This window comes from Bombina bombina, chromosome 2 (assembly GCF_027579735.1).
Source record: "Bombina bombina isolate aBomBom1 chromosome 2, aBomBom1.pri, whole genome shotgun sequence".
Classification (NCBI taxonomy): domain Eukaryota; kingdom Metazoa; phylum Chordata; class Amphibia; order Anura; family Bombinatoridae; genus Bombina; species Bombina bombina.
This window is the reverse complement of record NC_069500.1, coordinates 1,304,721,092-1,304,746,714: the sequence shown is the minus strand read 5'-3', so window position 1 is coordinate 1,304,746,714 and position 25,623 is coordinate 1,304,721,092. Positions and strand designations below refer to the sequence as shown.

Sequence of the window (25,623 nt, the reverse complement as noted above, 5' to 3'; positions counted from 1 at the left end):
GCATTTCCTGTTGGGGAGGAGTTATATCCCAGAAGTAATGATGACCCGTGGACTGATCGCACATAACAGAAGAAATAATATTAAAGGAATAGTCTAGTCAAAATTAAACTTTCATGATTCAGATAGAGCATGCAATTTTAAGCAATTTCTAAATTACTCCTATTATCAATTTTGCTTCGTTCTCTTGGTATCTGTATTTGAAAAAGCATGAATGTAAGTATAGGAGCCGACCCATTTTTGGTTCAGCACCTGGGTAGAACTTTCTGATTGGTGTCTAAATGTAGCCACCAATCAGAAAGTGCTACCCAGGTACTAAACCAAAAATGGGCCGGCTCCTAAGGTTACATTCAAATAAAGATAGCAAGAAAATGAAGCAAAATTGATAATAGGAGTAAATTAGAAAGTTGCTTAAAATTGCTTGCTTTATCTGAATCATGAAAGTTTAATTTTGACTAGACTATCCCTTTAAACTCCAAAAGTAATAATGGCCCTTTAAAAGGCTCTATTCCCTTTGAGTCACATAGTAATGCAATTAAAACGAATACAGATGTGAGATGCATAGAACCCCCCCCCAACAAATGAATAAATTAAATGTTAAAAAACGGTTTGCATTTATCTTCTTTAAAGCTGTTTTTCAAGCAAGTCCCAAACGAAATAAATGCCTCACAAGCTAGTTAAAAGAATAAGGTCCATCTTGCCACGTTTACAGGACGTTTTAAATCACATGATTTTAAGATTGAAGCAATAGACCTAATAAATGCAGCACAGTATTTGAATAGCCAGTGTTCTAGAAATATTTAACATTCTAGCTTACCTCTACCACATATATCACATAAATGAGGCTTTTCCCCAGTGTGAATCACAATATGACGTTGAACATCGCCTGAGACAGCAAATCTGAAAGACAAATTAACATTTAAGTCATGAAACATATTTATCCAAAACTGTGCATCATATAAAACAGTAGCATGCTTTAAGGCTTCTTAACTTTAAAGGCATTTAAACCATTTACATTTGTGAAGATATTAAACAATGCAAGATCCAAAAGCAAAAAGTACCAAGATATAAATATATGATGAACTCTTAAAGGGACAGTAAATGTAAAAAATAATGTTACATAATTCTGCACATAGTACAGAATTATGTAACATTATCTTAGCGACAGCTTGTTTTGTTATGAGAGGATTTTATCCCCTAAAGTTATACTTCCTCGTCTCTCCTCTCCAGGCTCTTGTGATTATGTCTTCTTTTCAAAAGTGGTTTGCAGACGTGCTCTCTAATCACAGACCTGAGTGGGAGCACGCTACATTTAGTTCAATAGCGCGACTTCTTTTGAGAAGAAGACATGATCAGAAGAGCCTGGAGCGGAGGTAAGTATAACTTTAGGGAATAAAATCTCTCAATATCTTTTGATTTTACAAGCTGTCGCTAAGATAATGTTACATAATTCTGTACTTTGTGCAGAATTATATACATTTTTTTTATATTTACTGTCCCTTTAATGAAGGAAAAGTAAAATGTATTCTTAGACTTGCACTTGTTAGAGACTTATGTTGTCGGAAAATGCACCAGAATGTTTTTTTTGTTTGTAATTCTTTAAGAGGTCTGGTTTAAGTATTATTACAGAGACTTGACCTCTTGACCTGGCCAGACAGACGGAAAGACAAGACATTATGAACACGTTATTACCCAGTTGACTTTTATCTTCCCTAAAAGTGATTTTTTTTTTAAGTGACAGACTGGATAGTAAAATTGACCTGGAAACTCAGGTTTTATTAAATGTTCATGATTCAGATACAGCATGTAATTTTAAACAACTTTCCAATTTACTTCCATTAGAAAAAATGTACACAGTCTTTTGTATTTACCCTTTTTTGAGTTACCAGCTCCTACTGAGCATGTGCAAGAGCCCAGACTATACGTATATGCATTTGTGATTGGCTGATTGCTATCACATGGTATAGGGGGAGTGGAAATATACATAACTTTGAAATGTGTTAGAAAAGAATTTGTCTTGTTATCTTGCATTTGTTGATTATGCAAATCTACTGTGTTTACTGGTCCTTTAACTAGTAAGTTTGCCCTTCCAGAAGGACAGATATAAAACCAAGTCATTTTTGGTCATGCCTAGCCTGATGATTACAGCCTTCTGCTTGTCTCACTGGATTTTAGAATTCATTTGAAAATGTTCACTAGCTAGGGGAAAGACCATGACATATATCAAAAGATAAATAAAAATTAAGTTTGAATAATTAATAGATAAAATATCTGGCACAGTCCAGCCCCTCAGAGAAACAGTTAAATTAAAGTATCAATAATAAGTATAATAGTATAATAAGTATCAATAATATTCGTATATGTGGAACATATTTCACACATATTTCTGTACGCTATATATCAGGTAATGGTCGCTCATTACCTGATGTATAGCGTACAGAAATATGTGTGAAAAATGTTCCACATATACTAATAGTATTGATACTTTAATTTAACTGTTTTTCTGAGGGGCTGGGCTGTGCGGTACTGCTATTACAATTGGGATTGTTTCCCCATTTCTACTTGAAGTATATATTTCCCTTCTAGTCCCTCCGTATAGTGGCTTCAGACCATATTACCCTTTTGCAGTTAGTATTATTGATTTAGAGGTCCACATACCTCACTGTACTACATACATTAGGTTTATAGAGTATAGTATTGTTAACCACTACATGTTTTTTTATGGTTTAGGGACTAACCCCAGATATTTAAAAATTAACTTTTAATAATTAATAGATGAATTATTTTTTGTCTCTAATGTTTTATGTCGCTACTACCTTTTATGTAATCTATACTTAGCGAGTGCTCTTTAGGGTGGATCTTTTCTTTACATATATACTGATAGTATACAACATGTAATACATGCTTTTTTGAGGAACATAAAGAGTTAAGAGCAGATGTTCCCATTAAACCACTGATTAATTATCACTGTATCTTAGAAAAAATATATATACATACAGGCCGGCCTTGTAGCAATGCTAGCCAAGGAGGAATGAAGACCAAGTGTGAATATACACAATGACTTGGTAACGCTCACTTTCTCGTCTCCCAATACAGAACTGGCCAGCAGGGACCCTTAGTGAATACAAACTCCAACGCCTCCTGACTCTGCGCTGTGTAGTTAATGTTTTTTTTTTATTATTATTATCAGGTATTTGTAGAGTGCCAACAAATTCTGCAGCGCTGTAAACATAGTCGGTGTACAGGATAGCTTTTGTAGGGGTCAAGTGGGTAGAGGGCCCTGCCAAGAGTTTCACTGTTGTAGTCGGCTCTTATGAAGCGATCTGTAAACAGCTGGGCCCATAGGCTTACAATCTAAGGGGTTCAAGGGGAAAGCAATGGCGTTAGGAAAGGTTAGTGTTGGTTGTATGCATCCCTGAATAGTAAAGTTTTTAGGGAGTGCTTGAAGCTGTTAAAACTAGGGAGAGTCTTTTGAAGCGAGGCAGGGAATTCCACAAGATGGGGGCCAGTCTGGAGAAGTCCTGTAAACGTGAATGTGAGGAAGTAACAAGAGAGGAGGAGATCCTGAGCTGATCGAAGGGGACGGGAGGGAGAGTATCTAGAGACAAGTTCTGAGATGTAGGGGGGAGCAGTGCAGTTGAGAGCTTTATATGCCAGGGTGAGGATTTTATGTTTAATCCTAGAAGCAAGAGGAAGCCAGTGAAGGGATTGGCAGAGAGGTGCATCAGATGAAGAGCGACGAGTAAGGAAGATGAGCCTGGCAGAGGCATTCATAATGGATTGTAAAGGAGCTATGTGGCAGCTAGGTAGACCAGAGGACGGAATTGCAGTAGTCGAGGCGGGAAAGGATGAGAGAGTGGATTAAAATCTTGGTTGTATCTTGTGTAAGGAAATGTCAAATTTTAGCAATGTTTTTAAGGTGGAAGCGGAAATGTGAGGAGTGAAGGAAAGCTCTGAGTCAAGTGTGACCCCAAGACATCGGGCGAGCGGGGTAGGGGTAATGATGGAATTATCAACAGTTATAGAAATTTTGGGGGTGGAGACATTGGAAGAAGGGGGAAAAATAAGGAGTTCAGTTTTGGAGAGATTTAGCTTAAGGTAGTGAGAGGACATCCAAGATGAGATGTGAGAAAGACAGTTAGTGACACGGGTTAGTAAGGAAGGAGGTAGGTCTGGTGCAGAGAGGTAGATTTGGGTGTCATCGGCATACAAATGGTATTGAAACCCATGGGACTTTATTAAGGAACCTAGTGACGACGTGTAGATTGAGAAGAGAAGGGGACCAAGGACAGAGCCTTGAGGTACCCCAACAGAAAGTGGTAACGGGGCAGAGGATGCTCCGGAGAAGGCTACACTAAATGTACGGTTAGTCAGATAGGAAGAGAACCACGAGAAAGCTGTGTCACAGATGCCGAAGGATTGGAGGGTTTGGAGCAGAAGAGGGTGGTCAACAGTGTCAAAGGCTGCAGACAGGTCAAGGAGGATAAGCAGAGAGAAGTGGCATTTGGATTTTGCTGCAAGTAGGTCATTGGTAACCTTGACAATTGCTGTCTCTTTAGAGTGATGGGAACGAAATCCAGATTGCAGTGGGTCAAGAAGAGTGTTTAGTGTAAGGAAATGGGATAGACGTGCATAAACTAGCTTTTCAAGGAGCTTTGAGGCAAGAGGGAATAGGGAAATAGGGTGGTAATTGGAAGGGGAGGTTGGATCAAGGGAAGGTTTTTTGAGGATAGGTGTGACCAGTGCATGTTTTAGAGATGAGGGAAATATACCAGTGCTGAGGGAGAGGTTGAAAATGTGTGTGAGTATGGGGGTGAGGGTAGAAGAGAGGGAGGGGAGTAGCTGTGAGGGGATGGGGTCGAGGGGACAGGTAGTGAGGTGGGAGGACAGTATAAGGGCAGAAACTTCATCCTCATTAACAGGGGCAAAAGAGCTGCATTTTTGGATATTTTGGTTTTGGGTGATCGTGAGCTTTTGAGGGGGTGGGAGATTGGAAGTATGTTGAGAGCTGATTTTACTTCTGATGGAGTCAATTTTGTTGTTGAAGTGGCTTGCAAAATCTTGAGCTGAGAGAGAGGTTGTGTTAGGAGGTGGGGGTGGGCGGAGAAGAGTGTTGAACGTGTTGAACAGACGTTTAGGGTTAGAGGAAAGAGTAGAGATGAGATTAGAAAAATATTGTTGCTTATAAAGATTAAGGGCAGAATAGTAGGAGTTCAGGATGAACTTGTAGTGAAGAAAGTCAGCTGAACTCCGAGATTTCCTCCAATGTCACTCAGCAGTACGGGAGCATCTGCGTAGGTATCGTGTCAGAGGAGTATGCCAGGGCTGAGGATGAGAGTGTGGTTTCTGAGCTAAGGTTGGAGGGGCCAGAGTGTCAATGACCGATGTAAGAGAGGAATTATACTGGCAGATAGATTGGTCAGGGCAGGAAAAGGAGGTGATGGATGAGAGGAGAGGTTTGAGGGAGCTAGCGAGCTGATGCAGATCTAGTGACTTAGTGCTTCTGTGAAGTTTGGTGTGAGGGGTAGAGGGAGGGGGAGTTGTAGGTAGGGAAGTGATGTTGCAAGTTAGGAGATGATGGTCAGAGAGAGGAAAAGGGGAGTTTGTTAAATTTGAAAGAGTGCATCGATAGGTGAAAATCAGATCAAGGGAATGACCATCTTTGTGAGTGGGAGAGTCAGTCCATTGTGACAGGCCGAAAGAGGAAGTCAGTTGAAGAAGTTGTATTGCAGAGGAGGCATTGGGATTGTCAAGAAGGATGTTAAAGTCGCCAAGAATGAGGGCAGGGGTGTCGTAGGAAAGGAAATAAGGAAGCCAGGCAGCAAAGTGATCTAAAAATGGAGTTGGGGAGCCAGGGGGGCGGTATATGACTGCAACACGTATAGAGAGGGGAGAGAATAACCGAATCATGTGTGCTTCAAATGAAGAAAATGTGAGTGAAGAGAAGGGCTGTATTTGTTGTAAGGTGCAACGAGAGGAAAGTAAAATACCGACACCACCTCCTTGTCTATTGCCAGACCTAGGAGTGTGGCTGAAATGGAGACCCCCATGTGACAGTGCAGCAGTGGATGCTGTGTCTGAAGCAGAGAGCCAGGTTTCTGTAAGAGCCAGAAGGTTAAGAGTGGGAGATAAAGAGATCATGGATAGAAGTGAGCTTGTTGCAAACAGAGCGAGCGTTCCAGAGTGCACAAGTGAAGGGGGAGGGGTTTTTAGATGTAAGAGGAATGTGATTAAGGTTACCAGAGTTTAGTTTATGAAGTCTATTGAAAGGCACACAAGGATGTGAAAGGTTAGGAGGCTGTGAGGGACCAGGATTAGGGGAGATGTCGCCAGCAGCTAGTATGAGCAAGAGGGAGAGTGACAAGAGATGAGAAGCAGATTTGCAGTAATGAGACTGTTGTTTGGCTGAAGTGCAGGGGGGAGAGAGAGTATTTAGGATTAAGTAGAGTAATGTTCAAAGTACCTTACACTCCGCCACCGTTAAAAAAAAAGTTACAGTTAAAGAAAAGTTAAACCGATTGATTACACAGCTGTGCGCAATTTCTAAACAGTTGCCAATCCAGTAAAAAGTGTTGTGACCCAGAAAAAGGGCCCGTCCTGTGGTTTGAAGAACCCGGACATATATTGTTAAAGGATCTCTGCTTCTGCTTCGTACTCTCTTATATGGAATTTCCTAAACTGAAAAAATGCAACCTCAGAAAACAATCTCTACCTGCCTCCTAAATATAGAGACTAACTGGGGTGGTTTATCAATCAAACCTCCCCAATTTTAACTTGCTTTGTAATCTTGGAAAAAAAGAACTTAAAGGGCCATTTTAGTAAACAAAATACTACATATAATTTTATCATTATCATTTTTGCAATTCTATGCAAAAAAAGGGGGTTTAACATATAGTTAAAGTACCACTTAGGAGCTGCAGAGAACTGACGGTTGCGAGTGGAATTTGCCGCTGAGCCAATCAGCTGCACAGCTTGGTTGTGTGACTAGCGCTACTGATTGGGTCAGCAGCAGAAGTTCTATGTGGATCCCGAATAATGAGAGCATGTCATTATTTTTTAACTAAAATGGCCATGTAAGTTTCCAGAAGAATTGTCAGGCATCTAAGGTCATAAAAAAGGGAAGCCTATGGCTCCAAGAGAAACCAGACTTCAATTAATTTACCCATTTTACCAATAAGGCAAGGTAAGCAGCCGCTTAGAGCTGTCAGTTCCATGAACTTAAAATGTTTAAATCACAAGAAGGATAGCGTTACTAATGGGTGTAAATTAAAATTTTGTAATCAGATTGGTCTGTAATGTGACACTAATCTACATGAAATAACTCTTCATTGTATTTAGGAAGTTTCGGTCCTTTTATTTTTTTAAATCAATGTGCTGCATAACACTGTGTTGCACTAATGATGGCTAATTAATCCAATTACTGTTACTTATAAAAGACAAAGTGTAAGTAATTATTTTATTATGTTATTATTACTACTTGAATAGAAAGTAGATATTTTAATTTCCTTCCTAAAAACGATATACTCCCTTTTCTGACAGCTTCTTTTCTGTTTTTGCTTTTTTTGCGTAGGTAGCATGAGTTGTATCTCAGCTCCAGCCTTTTTATTTTGCTTAGATGAAGAATATTATTCTTGTCCCTCTGCATTCTTTATGGCAACCCACTAATCTTCATCAGACCCCTAAAATGACACTATCAGTCAGTTTAGCACTCTGACTGTGAGGACCCCCGAGATACAGAATTCCTTAAAGGACCATTTAATATAGTTGCATAACCAACAAGAACATGATAGAAAATCAATACAATAGCGCGTGCTCTGAATTTTAAATTAGCAATAGATTTTTTTTCTGACAAAGTTCAAAATATACTTCAATTTTGATCTATGATTACAGGTCATCACCAGAAATGCATCAGATGAGTGTGGGTGCGCACCTTGCTTTAAATATGTTTTGACTAAAGACGTGTTCTACTGACTTTCCTTTTTAACTTGTTGTTTTTCTATTTTAGAGCTTTTCCCAATACAATCTGTAATTTTACTATGGATTGAGCCGGTCTGGGAGTTTTTCGTTGGAATGTATCCATGTATCCTGTGACCGCCATCAGCCAATCACAGACTCATATACACTGAACTTTTGCACATGCTCAGTACAGTAGTAGCTTGTGTTTCAGAAAGCGTGCGTATAAAATGACTGTGCACAATTTGATATTGGAAGTAAATTGGAAAGTCTCTTGAAACTGTATGCTCTATCTCAATCATGAAAGTTTTAATTTGAGTTCAGTGTTCCTTTAAGGGTGTAGACAAAGAGTGTTTCAGAGGTGTCCCCCTCACTGATTCTTCCATTATATCTTAACCTGTGCTATAAAAACCTACAGCTCACAGATGTTTCAGTCCTGTTCCAGTTATATTAATGTCAAGATACAGCTTGCATTTTCCATTATTACAAGGTTTATTGTAGTAAATTTAAGTTCAGAGATAACACACTGGTGTCACAAATTTGAATACAAAGACTAAAGAATAAAATACGTCCCATTTCAAGAAGTGAGTAATATAGCAATTAAAATGTAACCTTTATTATATTATGCTATTTAATTTTTCATTATAAATGCTGCTGAAAAAATGTGCTTAAATAATTTATCAGTACAGATATAATGACATTATTTAATCAATTATTAAAAGTAATGCTTAATACCCATACAAATGTAACAGACGAAATACCAAGGGTATCATAAGATATTTAAACGAAGATCCGTAAAAAACACTGCATATTAAAAGGTCCATTGAATAATATAATTGCACAATCAATAAGTGCAGAATAGAAACACAATAGCACTTACTCTGAATTTTAAATGAGCAGTAGATTATTTTCTGACAAATTTAAACATGTATCATGCGAATGCCGCCAGCCAATCACAGACTCTGTGAACTCTCATTGGTGCCTCAGGAAGTGTGAATATAAAGACTGTGCACAATTTGATAAGTAAATTAGAAAGTCTCTTAAAAGGGAAAGTCTACTTGATTTTTTTATTGTTTAAAAAGATTAAGGCTTTACTACCAATTCTCCAGCTTTGCATTACCAACATTGTTATATTAATATACTTTATAACCTCTGTTTCTAAACCCCTGAAGGCCACCCTTATCCCACTACTTTTTATTAGCTTTTCCAATTTTGCACAACAGCTAGACAGTGCTAGTTCGTGTGTGCCATATAGAAAACATTGTGCTCACTCCCGTAAAGGGACATTGTACACTAGATTTTTCTTTGCATAAATGTTTTGTAGATGATTCATTTATTTAGCACATCTGGGAATGTTTTTGTAAAAATATATAGGTTTTATTTTTTTAATAATATTGTACTGATTTTCAGATTCCTAACCAAGCCCCAAAGTTTTAGATGTATACTGATGTCTACAGAGTCCTGAGGTTCCTGTTTGTATAATCTGTCTTTCTATATGCAGGGAAGGGGGAGGGGGGGTGTCTGCTGGTCCTGTTTCCCAGCCCCTTTCACTGGGTGTCCCAGCCTAACCTCATCAACAGTGCGAAATTAGGAACTTCTAAGTAAGTTTTTAAATGGTTTTATACTGGATTTTAAGAGCAGTATCTGTGCATATTCTTCTTTATAGTCTATTACATGTAGTTATATGAAAATTGGTGTATACTGTCCCTTTAATGCTGCTTTTCTGTAACTCACTGCAACTGCCTGACGTGTAGAGTATTCTTGTTAAGGTATAAAAGTCCTGGTTTGTCATGTGATTGTCAGATATATCTGTTTTTTTAAAAGAGCAACATATCCAGATATATTCGTGAAATAAACTCTGCAGTATTATTCTCACTTTGAGATTGTTTTCCTTCATTGGCGATTTAACGACAAAAAGGAACTATCTATCTTTTTAAACAATAACAATTTTCAAGTAGACTGTTCCTTTAAGACTGCATGCTCTATCTAAATCATGAAAATTTTATTTTTACTTTAGTGTCCCTTTAAATTACCATTATCTATAGTAGAAATGCATAATCTACAAGTACATAATAAAAAAGACAATTCTATAGCACTTACTTGAATTTAAAATGAGCAGATTTTTTGTCTGAAATTTTTAAAAATGTACTTCAACGTGCTGGCACACTGTATCATGTGACACCAGCCAATCATAGACACATATATGTATACACTGTGGACTCTTGCACATGCTCAGTAATAGCTGGTGCCTCTTGTGCATATAATGTTAAAGGGAAATTAAACCCAATTTTTTTCTTTCATGATTCAGATAGAGAATACCATTTCAAACAACTTTATAATTTACTTCTGTTATCTAATTTGCTTCATTCTCTTGATATTCCTTCCTGAAAAGCATATCTAGATAGGCTCAGTAGCTTCTGATTGGTGGTTGCACATATTTGCCTCATGTGATTGGCTCACCCATGTGCATTGCTATTTATTTAACAAAGGATATCTAAAGAGTGAAACTAATTAGATAATAGAAGTAAATTGGAATGTTGTTTAAAATGGTATTCTCTGTCTGAATCATGAAAGAATTGTTTTGGGTTTAATGTCCCTTTAATGAAAGTAAATCTTAAACTCTCAAAACTGCATGCTCTATCGAAATCATGAAAGTATATTTTTGACTTAAGCATCCTTTTAAGTGGCACGAGGCTATATACCCACCAGTGAGTATCAAGAATATCAAGTAATTAGCTATTATTAAAGGAAACATGAGAATCATCTGGTTGTGCCCTATATTTGTACTTCAGTGATGGTGCTTCAGTTTTAAGACACTGGAAAGAAAATATTTGAGACAAATGAGCAGTTTCAGTAAGGTAATGTTCTGACAGACAAACAAGCTAAAAATATGGCCATGATCAGAATGATATATTAACAAATAATGCAGCTTTGTCTGGTTCAGTTGTCATATAAAATATTTTGTTCATACCTTTTCCCACAGATTTCACATATATAAGGTTTTTCGCCAGAATGTCGCCGTAAATGAGTTTGAAGATTGCCAGCCTGAAAAATAAAGGAATTTAGTATTACAACACAAAATAAAAGAAAAATGAAATCATTTAATTTGCTCAGAAATTTTATATATATATATATATATATATATGTGTGTGTGTGTGTGTGTGTGTGTATGTGTGTATGTATATGTATATAATGAATGTATGTATATATATATTGGTGATGTGCGCCCTCTGCTGGCTTCAAACTGTACAAATATGATTAGATGATTATTTTCTATATCAGGTAAGGCCTTTATATTACAGTGACTGAGCCTTGCCCAAACATACATCATGGTTGTAAATCAGAAGAAGAGATGAGGTTTTATTTTCATCAAGTGGTAATTCACGAAAAAAAGAAGAGAGAGATACACTGCTTTAGAATATAGTATAACATGAGTACAGGGTGTCATACATGCTTTGGGTCTGAGTGACTGGGTATAGGGAGGTCTATTACTATATATAAAAAAATAAAAATAAGTGATTTGCTTGATCAAGAGAACAGAATCAGCACATTGAGGGAGAGTGAAAAGGATGGGTTCTACCTGCAACAAAATTATATCTCCTTATACAGTACAGGAATAAACGGTGCTTTCAGTACTGCTGAGGCCTAGAAATGTAGAACTTGTATGAGGGAGGATTGAAGGGTCGTAGCGCTGTTGCAATATCACATTTCTAAAGTGAACATTTTATAAGTGAGGTACTAAGAATTAGGTAAGAGAATTATACAATTGAACAAAGGACAAGACACTAGACAAGTGGTGCTGTAATACAAACACTATACAACCTCCTTCATTAATAAAAAAAAGGCTTATTATATTTAAATAGATGTATATTTTATTATTGAATCTGGACTAAATTTGTTACTGAAAAACAAATTAGATTTTCATTCATGTAACTAAATCTATTTTTTAAAAACATCAAAATACTATATAGCCAAACCATAAGGAGAGGCACATATGAATAAACCAATCATAATATGAACGATTAAGTCCTCAATCAGGAACTCATGGATGCCGATATTCCAAGTCCATCAGTCACTTTTTTACCAGCCATATATTGAAAATAACATCATTGGCGAGGCGTGTCCCTTGGTCCGAGTAATGTTAGCTTCACAAAGTTCTCAATCGAGTAGTGTTCATTAAAAAAGTCCTCAATCAGGTAGTCCAAATAGAAAATACATGACTCGATTAAATATATATTATGTATCACAAAACTGTGAAAGAAAAAGTGCTTTAAAAGTGTGTAAATAGAACAGAATAGTGAACTCATAGAAATAGATTGAACATTAATATATTCATTTGCAAAGCATATCATTTACTCAAAAAAGGATATTGAGTGTATCGTTGTGAACAACAAATGAAACACTATACATTATAAGTTATACAAGATTATCTATAAGTGATTAAGAAAGACTAATTCATCATGAAAAAATAATTAGATAAAGGGTCAGTCAGGACCAAAAAAAACTTTCATGATTCAAATAGGGCATGTAATTTTAAACAACTTTCCAATTTACTTTTATCATCAATTTTGCTTTGTTCTCTTGGTATTCTTAGTTGAAAGCTAAACCTAGGAGGTTCATATGCTAATTTCTTAGACCTTGACGGCCACCTCTAATCTAAATGCATTTTGATAGTTTTTCACCACTAGAGGGCATTAGTTCACGTGTTTCATATAGATAACATTGAGCTCATGCATGTGAATTTACCATGGATTCAGCTCTGATTGGCTAAAATGCAAGTCTGTCAAAAGAACTGAAATAAGGGGGCAGTCTGCTGAGGCGTAGATACAAGGTAATTACAGAGGTAAAACGTGTATTATTATAACTGTGTTGGTTATGCAAAACTGGGGAATAGGTCATTAAGGGATTATCTATCTTTTAAAACAACAAACATTCTGGTGTTGACTGTCCCTTAAAATAAACAGGTGCTATACTGATATCTTTATTTAAACACCATTCCATATACGTTTTAAACTGAAAAATCCACCATAATTCCCTTTTAAGAAGTGACTACTCTATATTGCCCCCCTCTCCAATAAGGTGAAACCTTCTCTATTGCTATCTATTGGAAGGTCTCACTTTTGTAGGATGGACATCTCTTACAATGTGAAAGGACTCTTCATGTTTTTTTTTTTTTTTTTAGAGATTTTATTAAAATGCTCTAAGATTCTGTTTTTAAAAAGACAAGAGGATTGTCCTAAGTATTGCCCCCAACATCCACATTCAAGTCAATATACTGCATTATGGGTTTTGCCGCTAATAAAGGATTTTATTATGAACTCTTTTCCAGTTCTAGAGATAAAGCTTTTGTAAACATTTTTTCTTTTCACAGTTTTTTCCATACATAATATATATCAAATCACGTAATTCCTATCTGAACTACCTAATTGAGGACTTTTTTTTTTCCAAACACTACTTGACTGAGAACTTTGTGAGGCTAACATTACTCGGACCAAGGGACACGCCTCGTCAATGACGTTCTTTTCAATGATTGGCTGGTAAAAAAGTGACTGATGGACTTGAAATATCGGCATTCATGAGTTCCTGATTAAGGACTTAATCATTCATATTATGATTGGTTTATTTATATGTGCCTCTACTTATAGATTGGCTATATAAGATTTTGATGTTTTAAATAATAGATTGTTAACTTATGTGAATGAAAATATAATTATTTAGCAAGTTATAAAACTTTTTTTAGGATTAAATTTAGTCAAAATAAAATATACATCTATTTAAAGATAATGAGGCTTTTCATTCACGCAAGCAGGTTGTATAGTGTTTGCAGCCCCCCACTCCCACCCCACCTGGTAGCCTAATTTGATTCAGTGAGGAGACAGTATATAAATGGCGGGATGTGTAAAGCAAAGTGATTTAGCTCATTTGATATTTTAAATTTGCTCTTGAGAAAGGCAGATTGCTGCTGAAATGTGCTGAGCAATTTGTTTTAATACTATTTACTGAACTTTTATACTGATATTAAACAAAGTTTTTTTAACATCCTGTCTCACAAAGTGGAGCCTGTTTAAAGAAGGAATAAACACTGTTTAATACACACATATCCTGTACTTTCCCATTTAATACATAAGGTTGTGTTGAAGGTCTTTCCCTATTTTTATCTTTCGAGATTTATCATTGACTCCCGAGGTTCAACAAAGAGGGCCTGAAGCGCAGAAAAAAAAAGATGGACACTCCCTTGATTTGATTTTCAGAAATCTATGCTCTCCCTCAAACTTCATAAATTCCCCTTTCCTCTTTGACCATCATTTATAATATCACATACTACTACTCTCCCTCCATCTAACCCTCACACTAAACTCCACAGAAGGATTAAGTCACATTATCAGCAACATTTCTCAAACACTTTAACCACTGCTCTCTTCTATCTCCTCATTTTCTTGCCCTGACCAATTTATCTGTCACTACATTTCTACTCTTACTTTGGTCCATGAGAATTTGGCACTTATGCAGATGTTCCTGCACTGCTGAGCAACATTTAAGAAAACCTCTGTGTTCAGCAGACTTTCTTCACAAGTTCATCTTCAACTCCTATTATTTTACACTTAACCTCTCTAAGCAAGACTACTTCTTTACTCTTTCTTCAAACCCAAAATGTCTGTTCTCCCCTTTCAATAGGTGTTTCTTCTCTAATTCAAACAGCTGGAATTATAGATTATTTCATCATAATGTATTCTGGCTGAGAAACCTGAGAAGGTTTCCAACTTGAAAAAATACCTTTTGTCTCAACAAAAAAAAAGTATCACAACTCAGTTTATTACAGAATAGACAAACTAGATTGCAGATTAGTTCTAGTGAGACTAGAGAGCTAACTACTGGATGTTACCCCCATCCATCTTCCTTGGGCCCTGATTTTCAAAGCAACAACATATTGTAAAAAAAAGGGGGCAGACCCACAAAGTGCCGGCAAGTGGCGATGTGTTTACGAATGGGAAATAACAGGGAGCACAACATCAGCAAAACACATTGCCGACATCACAACTTTTTGGCCCTTTCTGTGGATGGGGGGGGGGGTCCTACACGGCACAGAAAGTGTGATCCATGAAACCAAACATGGTTTCTGTGTCGGAACACTGTGTGACCTTACTGAAACACTGTAAAGTCTCGCCACTGAAAAGGTGGCAAGACAAACATGGCTGACACCCTACTTGTAACCTGTAATTCAGAGATTGGAATATATCGCACTGCTTGTGATGTATCCCACTCAAACTATGGGTTACTCCCCCTGGAACACCCGGGTAACTCCCTAATACCGCTTTCAACTACGTCATGTTTTAGCTACACTCCCTTGAAACACAGAACTAACCTAAACTTCCCTATACTCGCCTTGGAATGCCCAGCTAACTCCCACAGAACGCATAGAACTACGTAATGTTTGCAATCTGACTAATAAAGTATACAACAAAAAACTCCCTATTATAACTATAGGGGCTATGTTGCTACATTTATATCCAATGTTAAAATGATATGCATTGGAATGTATAATACATAATATTTTAAGTATTATATCTAATTTAAAATGTAGTTATTTTTTATTTTATTATTTTAAACATAATTTAAATGATATATTTATGTTTAGTTTAAAATAAAATAAAAAAACAGAATTTATGTTTACCTGATAAATTTCTTTCTCCTATGGTGTATCCGGTCCACGGCTTCATCCTTACTTGTGGGATATTCTCAATCCCTACAGGAAGTGGCAAAGAGAACACACAGCAGAGCTGTCCATATAGCTCCCCTCAGGCTCCGCCCCCCCCAGTCATTCGACCGACGGTTAGGAGAAAAAGGAGAACCATAGGGTGCAGTGGTGACTGTAGTTTCCGAAAATAAAATTTAAACCTGACCAAATGCCAGGGCGGGCCGTGGACCGGATACACCGTAGGAGAAAGAAATTTATCAGGTAAACATAAATTCTGTTTTCTCCTACATTGGTGAATCCGGTCCACGGCTTCATCCTTACTTGTGGGAACCAATACCAAAGCTTTAGGACACGGATGAAGGGAGGGAACAAGTCAGGTAACCTAAACGGAAGGCACCACTGCTTGTAAAACCTTTCTCCCAAAAATAGCCTCTGAAGAAGCAAAAATATCGAATTTGTAAAATTTGTTCAACAGAAGCCTCATTCTTGAAAGCCCATGTGGAAGCCACAGCTCTAGTAGAGTGAGCTGTAATTCGTTCAGGAGGCTGCCCTCCAGCAGTCTCATAAGCCAACCGGATGATACTTTTCAGCCAGAAAGACAGAGAGGTCGCAGTCGCCTTTTGACCTCTCCTCTAGCCAGAATAGACGACAAACAAGGATGATGTTTGTCTGAAGTCTTTAGATGCTTTTAGATAGAACTTTAAAACACGAACCACATCAAGATTGTGCAACAGACGTTCCTTGTTAGAAACTGGATTAGGACACAGAGAAGGAACAACTATTTCCTGGTTAATATTCTTTTTGGAAATCACTTTTGGAAGAAAACCAGGTTTGGTACGTAAAACGACCTTATCTGTATGGAACACCAGGTAAGGTGAATTACACTGCAAAGCAGACAATTCAGAAACTCTTCTAGCAGAAGAATTAGCTATCAAAAACAAAACTTTCCAAGATAGTAACTTGATATCTATGGAATGTAGGGGTTCAAACGGAACCCCTTGAAGAACTGAAAGAACTAAATTTAGACTCCATGGAGGAGCCACAGGTCTATAGACAGGCTTGCTTCTAACTAAAGCCTGTACAAACGCCTGAACATCTGGCATTGCTGCCAGACGCTTGTGTAACAAAACAGACAGAGCAGATATCTGTCCTTTTAGGGAACTAGCTGACAAACCTTTCTCCAGTCCTTCTTGGAGAAAAGATAGAATCCTTGGAATCCTAATCTTACTCCATGAGTAACCCTTGGATTCGCACCAACAAAGATATTTCCGCCATATCTTATGGTAAATTTTCCTGGTGACAGGCTTTCTAGCCTGGATCAGGGTATCTATAACTGATTCCGAAAACCCTGTTCGAATGGACCTTGAATTAGAAGGTCCTGCCTCAAAGGTAGCTTCCATGGTGGAACCGATGACATATTCACCAGGTCTGCATACCAAGTCCTGCATGGCCATGCAGGAGCTATCAGAATTACCGAAGCCTTCTCCTGTTTGATCCTGGCTACTAGCCGGGGGAGAAGGGGAAACGGTGGAAAGACATAAGCTGGATTGAACGACCAAGGTGCTACTAAGGCATCTACCATTGTCGCCTTGGAATCCCTGGATCTGGACCCATAACGTGGAACTTTGGAGTTCTGACGCGACGCCATCAGATCCAGATCTGGAATGCCCCATAGTTGAGCTAACTGGGCAAAAACCTCCGGGTGGAGTTCCCACTCCCCCGGATGGAAAGTCTGACGACTCAGATAATCCGCTTCCCAGTTGTCCACTCCTGGGATGTGAATTGCTGATAGATGGCAGGAATTATCCTCTGCCCATTTGATGAATTTGGATACCTCCCTCATCTCCAGGGAACTCTTTGTTCCCCCCTGATGATTGATGTAAGCTACAGTCGTCATGATGTCCGACTGAAATCTGATGAATTTGGTCTCCGCTAGTTGAGGCCATGCATGGAGCGCATTGAATATCGCTCTCAATTCCAAAATGTTTATCGGGAGAAGAGATTCTTCCCGAGACCATAGACCCTGAGCCTTCAGGGACTCCCAGACCGCGCCCCAGCCGAGGAGGCTGGCGTCGGTCATGACAATGATCCACTCCGGTCTGCGGAAACTCATTCCCTGAGACAGGTGATCCAGAGACAACCACCAGAGGAGTGAGTCTCTGGTTTTCTGGTCCATTTGAATCTGGGGAGACAAATCTGCATAATCCCCATTCCACTGTTTGAGCATGCACAGTTGCAATGGTCTTAAATGAATTCGAGCAAATGGAACCACGTCCATTGCTGCGACCATGAGTCCTATTACCTCCATGCATTGAGCTATGGAGGGTTGAGGAATGGAATGAAGAACTTGACAAGTGTTCAGAAGTTTTAACTTCCTGACCTCTGTCAGAAAGATCTTCATTTCTACTGAATCTATTATTGTTCCCAGGAAGGGAACCCTTGTGAACGGGGACAGAGAACTTTTTTCTATGTTCACCTTCCACCCGTGAGACCTTAGAAAGGCTAGGACAATGTCTGTATGAGCCTTTGCTTTGTGAAAGGACGACGCTTGTATTAACAGGTCGACTAGGTAAGGTGCTACTGCAATGCCCCTTGGCCTTAGCACCGCTAGAAGGGACCCTAGCACCCTTGTGAAAATTCTGGGAGCAGTGGTCAATCCGAAAGGAAGAGCCACGAACTGGTAATGCTTGTCCAGAAAGGCGAACCTCAGGAACTGAAGGTGATCTCTGTGGATAGGAACATGCAGGTACGCATCCTTTAAGTCCACGGTAGTCATATATTGACCCTCTTGGATCATTGGTAAAATTGTCCGAATGGTTTCCATTTTGAATGATGGAACTCTGAGGAATTTGTTTAGAATTTTTAAGTCCAGAATTGGCCTGAAAGTTCCTTCCTTTTTGGGAACTACAAACAGGTTTGAGTAAAAACCCAGTCCTTGCTCTGCTGTCGGAACTGGGTGTATCACTCCCATTTTTAAAAGGTCTTCTACGCAAAGTAAGAATGCCTATCTCCTTATCTGTCTAAAGATAAGTGAGACATGTGGAACCTTCCCCTTGGGGAAAGGTCTTTGAAATAGAAGGTACCCCTGAGAGACAATTTCTAGTGCCCAGGGGTCCGGAACATCTCTTGCCCAAGCCTGAGCAAAGAGAGAAAGTCTGCCCCCTACTAGATCCGTTCCCGGATCGGGGGCTACCCTTCCATGCTGTCTTGGTAGCAGCAGCAGGCTTCTAGGCCTGTTTACCCTTGTTCCAGCCCTGCAAAGGTTTCCATGTTGGCTTGGGCTGGGAAGCGTTACCCTCTTGCTTAGTAGCTGTAGAGGCTGAAGCAGGTCCGTTCCTGAAGTTGCGAAAGGAACGAAAAACAGAATTTATGTTTACCTGATAAATTACTTTCTCCAACGGTGTGTCCGGTCCACGGCGTCATCCTTACTTGTGGGATATTCTCTTCCCCAACAGGAAATGGCAAAGAGCCCAGCAAAGCTGGTCACATGATCCCTCCTAGGCTCCGCCTTCCCCAGTCATTCGACCGACGTAAAGGAGGAATATTTGCATAGGAGAAACCATAAGATACCGTGGTGACTGTAGTTAAAGAAAATAAATTATCAGACCTGATTAAAAAACCAGGGCGGGCCGTGGACCGGACACACCGTTGGAGAAAGTAATTTATCAGGTAAACATAAATTCTGTTTTCTCCAACATAGGTGTGTCCGGTCCACGGCGTCATCCTTACTTGTGGGAACCAATACCAAAGCTTTAGGACACGGATGAAGGGAGGGAGCAAATCAGGTCACCTAGATGGAAGGCACCACGGCTTGCAAAACCTTTCTCCCAAAAATAGCCTCAGAAGAAGCAAAAGTATCAAACTTGTAAAATTTAGTAAAAGTGTGCAGTGAAGACCAAGTCGCTGCCTTACATATCTGATCAACAGAAGCCTCGTTCTTGAAGGCCCATGTGGAAGCCACAGCCCTAGTAGAATGAGCTGTGATTCTTTCAGGAGGCTGCCGTCCGGCAGTCTCATAAGCCAATATGGTGATGCTTTTAATCCAAAAAGAGAGAGAGGTAGAAGTTGCTTTTTGACCTCTCCTTTTACCAGAATAAACAACAAACAAGGAAGATGTTTGTCTAAAATCCTTTGTAGCATCTAAATAGAATTTTAGAGCACGAACAACATCCAAATTGTGCAACAGACGTTCCTTCTTTGAAACTGGATTCGGACACAAAGAAGGCACGACTATCTCCTGGTTAATGTTTTTGTTAGAAACAACTTTCGGAAGAAAACCAGGTTTAGTACGTAAAACCACCTTATCTGCATGGAACACCAGATAAGGAGGAGAACACTGCAGAGCAGATAATTCTGAAACTCTTCTAGCAGAAGAAATTGCAACCAAAAACAAAACTTTCCAAGATAATAACTTAATATCAACGGAATGTAAGGGTTCAAACGGAACCCCCTGAAGAACTGAAAGAACTAAATTGAGACTCCAAGGAGGAGTCAAAGGTTTGTAAACAGGCTTGATTCTAACCAGAGCCTGAACAAAGGCTTGAACATCTGGCACAGCTGCCAGCTTTTTGTGAAGTAACACAGACAAGGCAGAAATCTGTCCCTTCAAGGAACTTGCAGATAATCCTTTCTCCAAACCTTCTTGAAGAAAGGATAGAATCTTAGGAATTTTTACCTTGTCCCAAGGGAATCCTTTAGATTCACACCAACAGATATATTTTTTCCATATTTTGTGGTAAATTTTTCTAGTTACAGGCTTTCTGGCCTGAACAAGAGTATCAATGACAGAATCTGAGAACCCTCGCTTTGATAAGATCAAGCGTTCAATCTCCAAGCAGTCAGTTGGAGTGAGACCAGATTCGGATGTTCGAACGGACCTTGAACAAGAAGGTCTCGTCTCAAAGGTAGCTTCCATGGTGGAGCCGATGACATATTCACCAGGTCTGCATACCAAGTCCTGCGTGGCCACGCAGGAGCTATCAAGATCACCGATGCCCTCTCCTGATTGATCCTGGCTACCAGCCTGGGGATGAGAGGAAACGGCGGGAATACATAAGCTAGTTTGAAGGTCCAAGGTGCTACTAGTGCATCTACTAGAGTCGCCTTGGGATCCCTGGATCTGGACCCGTAGCAAGGAACCTTGAAGTTCTGACGAGAGGCCATCAGATCCATGTCTGGAATGCCCCACAATTGAATAATTTGGGCAAAGATTTCCGGATGGAGTTCCCACTCCCCCGGATGAAATGTCTGACAACTCAGAAAATCCGCTTCCCAATTTTCCACTCCTGGGATGTGGATTGCGGACAAGTGGCAGGAGTGAGTCTCCGCCCATTGAATGATTTTTGTCACTTCTTCCATCGCCAGGGAACTCCTTGTTCCCCCCTGATGGTTGATGTACGCAACAGTCGTCATGTTGTCTGATTGAAACCGTATGAACTTGGCCTTTGCTAGCTGAGGCCAAGCCTTGAGAGCATTGAATATCGCTCTCAGTTCCAGAATATTTATCGGGAGAAGAGATTCTTCCCGAGACCAAAGACCCTGAGCTTTCAGGGGTCCCCAGACCGCGCCCCAGCCCACCAGACTGGCGTCGGTCGTGACAATGACCCACTCTGGTCTGCGGAAGCTCATCCCCTGTGACAGGTTGTCCAGGGACAGCCACCAACGGAGTGAATCTCTGGTCCTCTGAAAGAAAAATCCTCATTTCTAAGGAGTCTATTATTGTTCCCAAGAAGGGAACCCTTGTTGACGGAGATAGAGAACTTTTTTCTACGTTCACTTTCCACCCGTGAGATCTGAGAAAGGCCAGGACAATGTCCGTGTGAGCCTTTGCTTGAGGAAGGGACGACGCTTGAATCAGAATGTCGTCCAAGTAAGGTACTACTGCAATGCCCCTTGGTCTTAGCACCGCTAGAAGGGACCCTAGTACCCCTTTGTGAAAATCCTTGGAGCAGTGGCTAATCCGAACGGAAGTGCCACAAACTGGTAATGCTTGTCCAGGAATGCGAACCTTAGTAACCGATGATGTTCCTTGTGGATAGGAATATGTAGATACGAATCCTTTAAATCCACCGTGGTCATGAATTGACCTTCCTGGATGGAAGGAAGAATTGTTCGAATGGTTTCCATTTTGAACGATGGAACCTTGAGAAACTTGTTTAGGATCTTGAGATCTAAGATTGGTCTGAATGTTCCCTCTTTTTTGGGAACTACGAACAGATTGGAGTAGAACCCCATCCCTTGTTCTCCTAAAGGAACAGGATGAATCACTCCCATTTTTAACAGGTCTTCTACACAATGTAAGAATGCCTGTCTTTTTATGTGGTCTGAAGACAATTGAGACCTGTGGAACCTCCCCCTTGGGGGAAGCCCCTTGAATTCCAGAAGATAACCTTGGGAGACTATTTCTAGTGCCCAAGGATCCAGAACATCTCTTGCCCAAGCCTGAGCGAAGAGAGAGAGTCTGCCCCCCACCAGATCCGGTCCCGGATCGGGGGCCAACATCTCATGCTGTCTTGGTAGCAGTGGCAGGTTTCTTGGCCTGCTTTCCTTTGTTCCAGCCTTGCATTGGTCTCCAGGCTGGCTCGGCTTGAGAAGTATTACCCTCTTGCTTAGAGGACGTAGCACTTGGGGCTGGTCCGTTTCTGCGAAAGGGACGAAAATTAGGTTTATTTTTGGCCTTGAAAGACCTATCCTGAGGAAGGGCGTGGCCCTTGCTCCCAGTGATATCAGAGATAATCTCTTTCAAGTCAGGGCCAAACAGCGTTTTCCCCTTGAAAGGAATGTTAAGCAATTTGTTCTTGGAAGACGCATCCGCTGACCAAGATTTTAACCAAAGCGCTCTGCGCGCCACAATAGCAAAACCAGAATTTTTCGCCGCTAACCTAGCCAATTGCAAAGTGGCGTCTAGGGTGAAAGAATTAGCCAATTTGAGAGCATGAATTCTGTCCATAATCTCCTCATAAGAAGAAGAATTATTATTGAGCGCCTTTTCTAGCTCATCGAACCAGAAACACGCTGCTGTAGTGACAGGAACAATGCATGAAATTGGTTGTAGAAGGTAACCTTGCTGAACAAACATCTTTTTAAGCAAACCTTCTAATTTTTTATCCATAGGATCTTTGAAAGCACAACTATCTTCTATGGGTATAGTGGTGCGTTTGTTTAGAGTAGAAACCGCCCCCTCGACCTTGGGGACTGTCTGCCATAAGTCCTTTCTGGGGTCGACCATAGGAAACAATTTTTTAAATATGGGGGGAGGGACGAAAGGTATACCGGGCCTTTCCCATTCTTTATTTACAATGTCCGCCACCCGCTTGGGTATAGGAAAAGCTTCGGGGGGCCCCGGGACCTCTAGGAACTTGTCCATTTTACATAGTTTCTCTGGAATGACCAAATTCTCACAATCATCCAGAGTGGATAACACCTCCTTAAGCAGAGCGCGGAGATGTTCCAATTTAAATTTAAATGTAATCACATCAGGTTCAGCTTGTTGAGAAATTTTCCCTGAATCTGAAATTTCTCCCTCAGACAAAACCTCCCTGGCCCCCTCAGACTGGTGTAGGGGCCCTTCAGAACCAATATCATCAGCGTCCTCATGCTCTTCAGTATTTTCTAAAACAGAGCAGTCGCGCTTTCGCTGATAAGTGGGCATTTTGGCTAAAATGTTTTTGATAGAATTATCCATTACAGCCGTTAATTGTTGCATAGTAAGGAGTATTGGCGCGCTAGATGTACTAGGGGCCTCCTGTGTGGGCAAGACTGGTGTAGACGAAGGAGGGGATGATGCAGTACCATGCTTACTCCCCTCACTTGAGGAATCATCTTGGGCATCATTTTCTCTAAATTTTGTGTCACATAAATCACATCTATTTAAATGAGAAGGAACCTTGGCTTCCCCACATTCAGAACACAGTCTATCTGGTAGTTCAGACATGTTAAACAGGCAAAAACTTGATAACAAAGTACAAAAAACGTTTTAAAATAAACCGTTACTGTCACTTTAAATTTTAAACTGAACACACTTTATTACTGCAATTGCGAAAAAGTATGAAGGAATTGTTCAAAATACACCAAAATTTCACCACAGTGTCTTAAAGCCTTAAAAGTATTGCACACCAAATTTGGAAGCTTTAACCCTTAAAATAACGGAACCGGAGCCATTTTTATATTTAACCCCTTTACAGTCCCTGGTATCTGCTTTGCTGAGACCCAACCAAGCCCAAAGGGGAATACGATACCAAATGACGCCTTCAGAAAGTCTTTTCTATGTATCAGAGCTCCTCACACATGCATCTGCATGTCATGCTTCTCAAAAACAAGTGCGCAATAGAGGCGCGAAAATGAGACTCTGCCTATGATTAGGGAAAGCCCCTAGAGAATAAGGTGTCCAATACAGTGCCTGCCGGTTATTTTACATAATTCCCAAGATTAAAATAATTCCTCAAGGCTATGGAGTATAAAATATGTTTATATATAAATCGATTTAGCCCAGAAAATGTCTACAGTCTTAAAAAGCCCTTGTGAAGCCCTTTTTTTCTTTCTGTAATAAAAATGGCTTACCGGATCCCATAGGGAAAATGACAGCTTCCAGCATTACATCGTCTTGTTAGAATGTGTCATACCTCAAGCAGCAAAAGTCTGCTCACTGTTCCCCCAACTGAAGTTAATTCCTCTCAACAGTCCTGTGTGGAAACAGCCATCGATTTTAGTAACGGTTGCTAAAATCATTTTCCTCTTACAAACAGAAATCTTCATCTCTTTTCTGTTTCAGAGTAAATAGTACATACCAGCACTATTTTAAAATAACAAACTCTTGATTGAATAATAAAAACTACAGTTAAACACTAAAAAACTCTAAGCCATCTCCGTGGAGATGTTGCCTGTACAACGGCAAAGAGAATGACTGGGGAAGGCGGAGCCTAGGAGGGATCATGTGACCAGCTTTGCTGGGCTCTTTGCCATTTCCTGTTGGGGAAGAGAATATCCCACAAGTAAGGATGACGCCGTGGACCGGACACACCTATGTTGGAGAAATTGGCCTTGTTTTTAGCCTTGAAGAGTCTACCTTGTGGAAGTGCATGGCCCTTTCCCCAGTGATATCTGAAATAATCTCTTTCAACTCTGGCCCGAATAGGGTCTTACCCTTGAAAGGAATATTAAGCAATTTTGTTTTGGGCGACACATCAGCCGACCATGATTTTAGCCAAAGCGCTCTGCGCGCCACGATGGCAAAACCAGAATTTTTCGCCGCTAATATAGCTACTTGCAAAGCGGCATCTGTGATGAAAGAATTCTATCCATGACTTCGAAATAAGAAGTCTCCTTCTGGAGCGAGTTTTCCAGTTCCTCAAACTAAAAAGCCGCTGCAGTAGTTACAGGAATAATGCAGGAAATTGGTCGAAGAAGGAAACCTTGTAGAACAAATATTCTCTTAAGTAAACCTTCTAATTTCTATTCTTTGAAAGCGCAACTGTCTTCTATTGGTATAGTCGTGCGCTTAGCTAGCGTTGAAACTGCCCCCTCTACCTTGGGGACCGTCTGCCACGCGTCCCTTCTAGGGTCAACAATTGGGAACATTTTCTTAAATATAGGAGGGGGAACAAAAGGTACACCTGGCTTCTCCCACTCCTTAGTCACGATATCCGCCACCCTTCTTAGGTATCGGAAACGCATCAGTGTGTACTGGGACCTCTAGGAATTTGTCCATTTTACACAATTTTTCTGGGATCACCAAAGGATCACAATCATCAAGTGTAGCCAGGACCTCCTTAAGTAGGGCGCGGAGGTGTTCTAGCTTAAATTTAAATGTTATGGTATCAGGCTCTGCCTGCTGAGAAACTTTTCCTGTCAGAAATTTCTCCCTCAGACAGGCCCTCCCTCACCGCCAAGTCAGATTGATGTGAGGGCACTACAGATAAATTATCCTCTGCGTCTGCTTGCTCATTGTCTGTGTTTAAAACTGAGCAATCACGCTTCCT

The 25,623-nt window shown here is 39.9% G+C and overlaps 1 protein-coding gene across 2 annotated transcripts in view; it reads right to left on the bottom strand.

Moving 5' to 3' along the window:
* ZBTB49 (zinc finger and BTB domain containing 49) overlaps positions 1–25,623 on the bottom strand; it is a 207,681-nt gene that overhangs the window by 28,493 nt on the left and 153,565 nt on the right. For both annotated transcript variants that reach the window (XM_053704144.1, XM_053704145.1), the window contains 2 exons: positions 10,922–10,995; positions 815–897 (listed from right to left, as the gene is read on the bottom strand). In XM_053704144.1, coding sequence (XP_053560119.1) covers positions 815–897; positions 10,922–10,995 — 157 coding nt within the window. The remainder of the gene's footprint in view (positions 1–814; positions 898–10,921; positions 10,996–25,623) is intronic.